The 10,815-nt window shown below is 44.7% G+C and overlaps 1 protein-coding gene across 1 annotated transcript in view; it reads right to left on the reverse strand.

Annotated features, from left to right (window-relative positions):
- LOC113211838 (juvenile hormone esterase-like) overlaps positions 1-10,815 on the reverse strand; it is an 84,798-nt gene that overhangs the window by 57,113 nt on the left and 16,870 nt on the right. The window contains exons 4-6 of the mRNA XM_052271925.1: positions 6,906-7,040; positions 2,923-3,073; positions 2,285-2,470 (exon numbers count right to left, since the gene is read on the reverse strand). Coding sequence (XP_052127885.1) covers positions 2,285-2,470; positions 2,923-3,073; positions 6,906-7,040 — 472 coding nt within the window. The remainder of the gene's footprint in view (positions 1-2,284; positions 2,471-2,922; positions 3,074-6,905; positions 7,041-10,815) is intronic.

Raw genomic sequence — 10,815 nt, forward strand, 5'->3', positions numbered from 1 at the left:
ACCAAACTAAAACTTGGCGATAGAAAATAATTTCTTGCTCGTCACATGAAGCATTGGGAGCAAAAAGAAAAAAAACGGACCAATGTGCCCCACTCTCCCCTACTAGAACATTAGTTCCGTGCCAGGATCGTAAAGTGACGATTTTGGCTGCAAATCTAGAAAATTGGCCATCACTGGGCACCTTACCCTATTACTTTTAGTCAAATAAGGTTTTATGAAAGGTATAGAAACCAGTACAAAACGAAATCATTCCGAAACTTGTCTTGGACTGATCCAAAAATAGTCCGATCGTCTCTCACACTTTCAAGTTTGTTCCAGGACAGTCCGTCATCAATCCGAGTCTAGCCGAGGGGGAAATCACTTGCGAAATAGTTCGTACACCTTCCCCCGATGTGGTCCGAAATAAAGGCGAAATAGAGCGAAATACACCCGAAATGGCTGGTAAAATATTCGCGAAATATCCCTGAAATACTCCGAAATACCGCGAAATACCCTGAAATAATGCGGAATAGGCGAGAAATAACCGAAATGGCAGGAGAAATAACCGAAATGGAAAGAGAAATACCAGGAAATAGCCCGTACGCTACGAACCCAAGTGATTCCCCCCTCTAGTCTAGCCCTGAAAGGAGCCCTCGGCAGGGAGGATCGGCCGTTTCATTTTCGAGGGTCAGGTGTTCGATCATGCCGGAACGCATTTAAAATTGAAATATAGTCAACCCAAACGATACTGGTCGTTGTCCATTTCGTTGCAATTTCGGAACCTTGCGGTCAAAGTTTGACCTCATTTTCGGTGGGTACGGCTATTATAATTGCGTACTTACATGTAAATTACTAAAAGTGCAGCGAGAGTAAGGTCCAAGTCTATACCCCAAAAATATCATTTCAATTTTAATAAAGACGTACGGCTTCACACCTGTCAAGAAAATTTGCTGCACTCATGTGGGATCTTTACAATACACTCGTACAGGAAAAATCCTACACCCATCTATGAGATCTGCTGCTTGTACATGAGATTTTCCCCATACAGAAGCATAAGAAAAATCCCACACATGCATATGTATTAGCTCCAAATACATTTGTGGGATTTTTATCAGAAATATTTTTTACAGTGAAGTGTAATAATATGTAAGCGTATGTAAGGATACCACTTGGAGTAGTAGAGTATTTATCCGCACTTAAAAGCAATATGTTTTTCTTGAACATATTTCCGAGTTGATTTGAACACTTTTTTGCATTTTTTATTCGAAATCTTGCAGTTTTGCACAGAAATTTGCATGAAACAAAAATATAGCGCGTAAACGTGTAATATGTTGGTTGTTCCAGGCCATCCAAAACGGAAGAAGAAAGAGGACAATCTCACTGACTTTTCTGTTTCAGTAATAGCCCCGAGTGGTCGAGCTAATCACGAGCCCCACGGCCGTTCAGGTATGAGGAACTGTCAGATCAGTGTCATCAGTTTCGACCTCCCTTCCATATTTGAGAGGTTAGGATCGGACCAAACTACCATGGTAATTTCTCTAACTGGGCGGACGGAAACAGATAAAATTAGTCAGTTTGTTCTTTTTCACTTCCGTTTTAGGTAGCTTGGAACTTGGAACATCCCATTGCTGAAAGAAGTCGTCCAATCCATACGGCGCTTCTCTTCCTACAACCTAATCCAGCAAGAACATATTACGGAAACATAGCGTTAACTCGCGATTAACGCGTAACAGCAAGCACTTCGCTGCTCTACTCGTTCAAATACAAGGTAGATTTTTACCATAAAAAGACCAATCGAGTTCGAAAATGAGTATTCTATCTCGAAACTTTGATTTAAAAAAAATCAAAAACAACAGGCCCCCCACTCGTCAATGTAGAGCCCATCGGGCGAAAATTTTGTCTGTGTTGATCTAGCTCACACCGTTGAGGCGCTAGAGGACATTTGGCAAAATTAAGCGAAAAAATTACAACCCTTTAGGCTACACGAAAGTGCCGACCCGTGTTAGGCCCATACCTTCGTGTTCACTTTTTTCAACACTCGACTCGTGTGTCAGCGCCACTGGCCAAGGTAGATGTATGATGCCCGGCCCGTCGCAGAGTAACAAAGTGTTTCGTGAGATATCGCGAAGCCTGTTACGCGCGAGGTGGTCTGGCGTACATCTTACAAAACGACCCCAAAAATCTGAAGTTGCTAGGTCAGTACGTTCTCGAGTTATCGTGCGGACAGACAGAAAACGTTTTTTTCCGACCAGACGGAGTAAAACGTTTTGCTAATCGCTTAGCCAATAATCGCTCAGCCAATTACCTTGACTCCGGGCTAAAAGTGTGTGTACATTAGCCATCATTGCTCCTGCGGAATGTCCACCCACTGTTACTTTCGCGGGATCACCGCAGAACGATTTTATGTTTCTCTTCGTCCATTCCAAAGCCGCCAGAGTATCCTTGAGCCCGGCGTTTCCCGGCGCTCCTGCTGTTTCTAGATTTAAAAAACCTAAAATAACGGCGTTGGTGTATGAGAACAAGATAGCTGCTGCAAGCGTTTAGTAGAATTAACGATATGGTTCCCAGCAGAGTTTATATGAATAAATCAAGGTACATCATCGTCCAAGGTAGAAAAATGAAGCAACCTGCATTCGAGCATCATTATATGTCCCATTTGATACGCGCATTTAAGCGCATATAAGGTGCCTGGATAAAAAATGCACATTTTATCCAGCTATGCCACCTGGGGTGACTTAAAGTCCTGCAGTGTTCACTGCATTACACATTCAATGTAGTTATTGCATTACAAACTTTCAATTTACATTTAGCAAACTTGGGCTGCATCAGTAACAGCAAATTCTGAAATGATGGGTGATGGGTTCCAGGCCCACCTTAAGACATACCACTCTAAGCATAATATCGTATATTAAGCACCGAGTTGGTTGAAACCGGCTAACGCACCTAGTGGCCCGAGGCGGTAGTTGGCTGTTACAAGGAGGACGCCATTGTAGTTTAGAAAGTCAGGGCCATACCAGGATGATCCACCATCTCCGAAAATGAACGCACTCGAATGAAGGAAGAACAAAACTGGTAAAAGACTCGTACAATTGAGCTGGAACAAATTATTCTGAACTAATTATTATTATCTTATTACAGACACGTCACTGGCTAATGCAAAAAAAAATAAAAATACTTATGCCGGCGCCGGCACACTGGCTGGGGGCACACGGCAAGGCTAGAACGTTATGCTAAGTACATCTAAGTTTTGAACTAAAATAAAACAAAATATAGGCAGTAAAACTGGTACATGTATCGCTCTAATCACCCGTTCATGAGTCTTTCTGTTTAAAAGATTATGCCGATCAAATAAAAAACACGTTTTTAAAGTTATCACACCCTGAGGGTCAGTTGGTAAAAATATGTATAGTATAATAGTTGTATACCTGAGTGACTCTTCGGCCTCGAGTCCGGTTTCTCAAAATTAAATAAATCTGCGTCGCCGCTAACCTGCAAGTGCACTTTGAAGACGACCGAGGGGTGCCCAACTCTATAAAAATGTGTACACCGGCCAAGGATTACCCATGAATACTAGGTATGATTCGCCTGCATTCTAAATCGAAACAACCATTTTGTGTCCCGAGAAATATATATTTTTGTGCCCATTTTAGGTAATTCTTAATTCTTTATCTTGCAAGTTACAAACTTGCATGCTATGATTGGACAATTTATGTTTTTGTCCATAGGAGGGATGAAAATACGTCATATTAGATATGGGCGTTTGCATTTAGACAAGATGTGCACAAAAATACATCTGTCATTCAACAAATTTGTCATTTGGAAGGACCCTCAAGAGTGTGTAGATTACCAGTGATTACCAACTCTGTGTACACCTGATTACCACAGTTAAGGCACCCCTCGAAGACGACAGAATAACTTATTTTACGGCTAGTCCTGACATTGATCGTGACGGCTGGGGTTTTTAAACATCGCCCTTTGCATCATAGACTACGACCGACACAAAACATCTGCCTTTCTTCCTCTGACGTTGCTTAGATTACAGTTTTCACACTGCTTTGAAAATGCCTTCTGCTTGACGTAGTGCTTCCGATGCAGACGCGCCTGACGCGCAGCGCCTCTCAGCATTGCGAGCGACAGTCACACAAACTACGACAGCACCGAAGGTCTGCGGGCGCTCGTGTCGTGTCTACGTGATAAGTCTGCTTACGGGTGGGTGCAGGAGAATAAGGTAGATACACTACTACTCGTCTTCGAATGATTCTCCTTTTCACGAAACCGCGTCAAGTCCTACTTGTTTAAGAATAGACCTTTGCCAGACGTTGTTCGGGTAATCGCCACGCCCTGCGCACGAAGACCTGGGCGGTGAAAACAGGAAATTCGTGTCTTTTTGCTCTCAAAATGCAGTTTTTCTAGCTAGGTACTTCGGAACGGTCTTGAAACATTCGTTGTTGATCTAGAAACACAATTCAAATGAATTATGGCAACAATTCAAACTTTATAGCCCAGCAGTTCACACATGTTCCTCAAAAAACGGAGTAAAAAGGCTAAAAATCGTGTCCCTTACTTTTTTAAATATGAAATATAAACTATTCAGAACTCGAACTAAGATCAAACTACTAATGAAAACGATAGATCAGAGGTCCAACTTGAGATTGCGACAAGAGTTGCATGTCCAAACATGTTTTGTTCACATGAAAAGTCAAATTAATGCTTGTCCCCCACTTTTGTCAATCTACGGAGTCACCGGATAGACACGGTGGCATAGGCGCGGCGGACAAATCGGTTGCCTTCTGGGTAGAACATACAGTAGGTGTGAAAGAATGAACGTAGTAGTGTACCCAAAGGTTACCGGAAGGACAGGAAGTGTTTTCGGAGGTTACCGGAAAGACATAAAAAGTGTCCGGGAGTTACCGGAAAGACATAACATATGTCCGGAGGGTACCGGAAACTAGAAGTGAGTCCGCAGGTTGTCGGAAAGACATAAAATGTGTCCAGAGGTTACCGTAAAGACGGAAAATGTGTCCGGAGGTTACCGGAAAGACAAAAAATGTGGCTGGTGGTTACCGGAAAGACGAAAAATGTATCTGATGGTTACCGGAAAGACAAAAAATGTGCTTTATCTCTGTATGTAGGCAAGATATCGTGGTTTCGATCACACCATGAGCTTACTTTTGACAAGTTCTTTCGATCGAGCTCATCTTACGTTTATCGCTGATTTCTCCTAACGCACTAGGATTATTGTCATTTTGACTGCACAATTGTCTTCCTCTTGAAAAAACCTTTCAAACGAGCATACGGTTGATAGGGTTCTGATGTACCTACTGCTAAGTAGCGTCCTACCATTCAAACCCCTATCAACCTCATGGGCATCTGTCCGTTCGGTAACCTCAAAAGTGCTGGACACGTTTTTGCCCGTTTTCTGGAGAATGACCCACAAACTTTTTTCCCACAGGACTCTACTTTCACAAGTTACTCCTAAGACCATAATTTTTTTATATTTTTTTTTTCTACTTTTTGGACCAACCCCTATTTCTTTGTTACACCCTTTTACCCCTTTAGAGGTGGTTGCCAGGATTTGCACCAGGCGTTCCGTTGTCCAGGAGTGACCCCTAAAATACCCTGAAATTTGCTGACCTCTAGCTCATCTTTCTCTTACTTGGACGACAGACGGACAGACAGACGGACGGACGGACGGACGGACGGACGGACACGAGAGCGGTTGCATAAGCCCGCTTTACTGCTTTTTTAAAAGCAGAAGGGCGGGCTAAAAAACAATGCGAGCCCAAAATTCACCCCCCTATGTTTGTGCCGTCGGTTACAAACAGTGTGGTATATTATTTACCGTTCGGCGTAACCTATTTTTGTTTCTATTGCCGTTTTGAAGATGTGGTAATTACGTGCATGGCGACTGTTACGCTGGCACACTCCTTTTTCTTTTAATTAAAAAAATATTACACGATCGAACTTTCACGTAGTTTATACAGTGAGTGCATTCTTGAGGTTATATACTTTATTTAAGTGGACGCACATATGCCTCTTCGAACCGTTTAGGTTATGAAATCTGATCATTTAGCTACCTCGGTCGCATGTGCGAGAGGTCTTAGGAAATGTAAGGGATAAAAGTATTATTTCTTTTTTTAATGACTGAAAAAGTGATTTTGAGAACTTGACCCGGTTGTGTTTAATAGCTACAAAAGTTAGCTGCACCAAAATAATAATGGGACCACTTCTAATCAAAGGAAATAAAAGTAAATTGCAATTGAATGTTGAGGGTGAGCTGGAGGGACATAGTCGAGGGAAGGTTACAGGACACATTTCATTCAGTTTCATAGCTCAGGATGAGTTAAAAGTGAAAAAATAGCAACACAAATTGTGGAACCGAGCTTAAAGTACAACTCTAATGGAAGTTTTGCATCGATTGATGCTGTAATTACCACCAAATACCCTCAGGACAGAGTTGCGTATAGTTTTCTGACATGTACCTATATAAAATTAATAATTTGTGAAAAATCTTATTTTCCTCAGACAAACCTTATTGAAGTTACATTGCGCGTAAATTTTGTACGTACACGTTTTCAGCATTATTTTGCAGCTTTTCCGGAAGCCAAACCATCAAACCCTTTGCAAAGTTTCAAAAAATATTTTTGTTTAAAAAGACACAATTGATCAGAAGGGAAAAAAGTCTTGGTGTCTGTGATGCACCGTTTCTGTTGTATTAAGGGTTGAAAAAAGCAAGATTCAGGATTATTTTACCAACTGACCCCCTTCAGCTGAGAAAAGTAAAAGACTTCTCCATATCTCCATTCATCAAGCTATCCCTGAAAAAGTGTATACTTTTGTGTGCAGTATCTTGACCTAAATAAAAAATCCAAAATGGCGGGCGATACTTCAGCTGCTGCATAAGACCTTTTCAGCCCTGCCCTTACCTTGGGTGTGTATACATTGAGGAAAAGACAATCTTCTGATCCAATCAGCTGCCCAGTAAACGTCGCCTGAGTACACACGCTACCCTCTGTCGTTGCGTTTCTCAGCCCCGTCCAGGATTTCGGAGGTCGTGGGGCCTGTAAAAGTGTGTGCGGTTCACACGGCGAAAAAAAATTTCTTGTATTAGAAGACCGTGTCTTGGATCATATGGAGAACAAATGGCATCCGAGACAGTTCTTGTAATACAAGAAACTATTTTTACCGTGCAGAGTTAGGCCTTGTTAAGAAAATACTAACTCTTTAGGAGTTTTCATGAGCTTCCCTTCGGAAAATGTACTAGGAACAAACATCTTGTTTGATTTTGATATCCATGCCGGGTTTAATCTACGTGCACAATGGAAAATGTTAACATAAGAGTTGGCACTACACCTCAAACCAGTTTGTGCATAGAACTTTTAAATAATGGGCCGGTTTTAGCAAAATTAGAGATTTTCAGAGCTTAAGGTGGCTCCTTAATTTCAGGGAAAGCTTGAGAAGGTCGTATTTTGTGAGTGCTTTACTAAATTAAAAAAGAAAATTATCAGAAACATAGGCTTCTATGACTTCCCAATTCCACCAAACTGTCCACTTAACACGTTGAGTCCCGGGGGGGGGGGGGGGGACGTGTTTTTGTGACCTTACGTGTGGTCACGTGGGACTCAATGTGTTAAGGGAAATGGCTATTGCACTAATATGGCTGTGTTTCCCTGCCAGAAGACAGGCCTTTTTAGAAAAAAGTTGGAGTACATTTTAGAATCATCACGGAAAAAAAAATTCGCTGAGTCAGCTAATATATTGACTGGTATCTGGACAGACAAGCACATAAACTTCTGTAACCACTATATTGTCTACTCTAATCAATCATTGGCTGTGCCAGTCAATGATTAGTTGTATGAAGTAATGATTTGCCTGCATCAGTAAGGTAGACCTCGACTGATTCAGGTAAGGGATAAGCTCTTACAGCTAATTTTTGACTGGCACAGCCAATGATTGATTAGAGTAGACAATATAGGGGTTACAGAAGTTTATGAGCTTGTCTGTCCAGATACCAGTCAATATATTAGCTGACTCAGCGAATCTTTTTTTTCCGTGATAAACTACCTTTCGTATTTTTACGATGTTAGGCCGCTTTTCACCCACACCTCCCCGAAAAGCCGTATCTTGAATGTATTCCCCTTGACCTCACCCTGCCGCCACACACGGAAAAAAAATGGTTGGTTGTGGCAACCAAAAGTCGACTACGACCATTTCCCTCGATAGATACCAGGAGTACCGACTTTCTGATTGTGACAACCAAGCGGCATAGCTGCGGCACGTTAGTTGCGACAGCCGACGGGTTGATCGTAGCGATCAGAACCGCTAATAGCAGGAATCCAACTTTATTGCGTTGTGGGGACTAGGAGTCGTTTGCCACATCATGGCTGCAGCTAAAAAGTTGGTCGCCGTTATCGATTTGTCGTCTTGGAGGAAATACTAAACGGGCATCGTTTGTTTTGCCAGATTTTTGGCTACAGTTTGTTATTGAAGTTTGAGATCAAGATTCCGCTATCCACTGACGTTCGGCAGATAACAAAATTTTGCTGGTTTAAACCAGCAAGTCTTATTAATTGTCTGATGACGATTTTTAGACTGACCCTTCTCAGAGTACCATTTAGACGTCATTCGCGACACCCAGCAACGGAGGCGACCGAATGCCTCACCGCGAGGTTACAGAAATATAAGCGTATCTTTGCAAATGAAGAAGAAATGGTTTTCAACAATCGAAATATAATTTCAAATGGTTGTTATCTTGCCGTAGTCAAGAGTCATTCACCTAAAATGGTCGCGGGTGAAATGAAATTAAGGAAATAATCATTCCGGGTTGCGGAAGGAGTGCCACGCTGCACGTGACGTGATTCTGATTTCTACAACTAGGCAGCGACAAGCGGGCAACCCCTTTTCTTTCGCACGTTCCTGTAGCGTTCGTCGACATAGGTAAAGGGACACGGAAAAAAAAGAATTAGCTAAATTAGCTAATGCATTCGCTAATATGGCCTTCCCGAGCCGAAAAAAATGTTCACTATTTGTATGCTTGAGGTCCGCTCTGACGAACCCGGGACGTACAAACCGCGATCTGCATTGAAGTACGCCATGAGTACGCCCAGGTGCGCCGTGAAAGTTCGTCCGACTTCGTTTTCTGTGCGCATAGGTGTCGATTTGCGCACTTGACGTACCAAAAGCGAACATGGTTCACCAGTACGCTTTTAGGTCGTCAAAAGTTCGCTTGTGGCGTGGGTATTCGTAGGGGGGGTGAGGGGAAGGGGAGACGTGCGGCAACAGGCAACCTCTCACACTTCTTTCTCGATTTGATTTCGCAATATCGGTGGTGGAATGTGAAGGTTCGCGTAGCGACGATGCAATACAATATGGTGCACACAATGTTGTCGGCCAACATGTAGTTGTGATGTGCGTCAGCGTGTGAGGAAGGATGACACGGCCGTCGGGGGGATCTCCACGGTGGTGTAGGTATGTAGTTAGCGTCTCGGGCTCACATCAGCGACGCGCCCTTGTGCTGCTTGCTTAGCCCTCCAGCGCACGTCCAGGCACGTCTCGGTCGGCAGATCGGCCTCGCGGGGGGTAGGCGAGGGAGGCTGGGCCGGGTGGTGGTGGTGGTGGTGGTGGTGGTTGGGGGGAGGGGGTTGACGTCGTAGCGACGTAGACAAGAGGAGACGACGCGGGGGTTGGCGGGGCCAGCGGGTGGCGGTCTTAAATTTCGTGCACGTTGGTTTACTCGCGGAATCGTAAATCAAGTCCTCAGCCCCGTCGTCGTCCTCCTCCGACCCTTTCCGTCGGGTCCACCCGGTGGGCTCTTTCGGTTATTTATTTACCCCTCCTCCTCCTCCTTTCCCTTTCTCCAACCCCCTGCCAATCTCCTCATTGTTGTCCCAGCTGAGCCGCCGCCGCGCTCCGTTGCTTGCTCCGTATACGAATTATTTTCTTCCGCTTCCAAACGAACCGCCTTTCCCCTCTCGCCCTCCCCGCCCATCGCCCATCCTCTATTACACTACATCTATCTCCTCCTCCTCCCCTCCCCTCCCCTCTCCAGCCCCAGCTCCTGTGCGTGCGAGAGAGATGCAGCTCCGAGTGAGAGCTACTGGGAGTGAGACGAGACGGGGCCGTCGCCCCGCCAGCTCGTTCTCGCGCGTGTGGCAGACTCACACAGATGGTTTTGTGTCGCCGGGCGAGAAACGTTACAGTGCACGTTGCCACCCAGGTACTGTAGTTGTGTTATCAATCGCAAACAAAAGAGCAGGCTGAAGCCGCAAAGTGCCTGCCTCGGTCGCCCCCCCCCCCTTCCCCCTTTTCCGCTCCTCTCTCCCTCTCGACCCACCTCACTTCCGAGCGATATTGCCATCAACCCTAGTCACACCAGTGACAGGCCGACGGCCGACCCTCTTCACCCCACCCAGGCCCCACGCATGTCGAGTACCTGGCCTTATGCCACGTAGTTTTCCCTCGCTTTTCCCCCCGATTCTTCTTCTAACCACGCGCCTGGGCGGTAGGCCGGCCCGTCACGCCGCCCCGCTGAGCTCAGCGGCCTATCCTATCCTACTAAAAAATTTCACTAGGTTTTGACGTTTTCAAGCGACGGCAACGGCGTAAAAGTCCTAAATAGCTTTCCAGCCTCGATGCCAGCCGATGCCATCGGAAAGGTGCATAATTTGAATGTGCTGTTTGGATGTTGCCCTTGCGATAGTGTTATAAAGCACCTCCCATACAAATCACCGGGTCTTGCCTTTAGTGCCTTTAGGCCTGTTAGGCTCCTATTGTTGTGTATCGGAGGCGTTGTGTGCGTTCATAACACTCGTGCCCTCAACTTACCGCAGTCCCCCC

This window comes from Frankliniella occidentalis, unplaced genomic scaffold (genome assembly GCF_000697945.3).
Source record: "Frankliniella occidentalis isolate FOCC.00 unplaced genomic scaffold, Focc_3.1 Scaffold179, whole genome shotgun sequence".
NCBI lineage: Eukaryota > Metazoa > Arthropoda > Insecta > Thysanoptera > Thripidae > Frankliniella > Frankliniella occidentalis.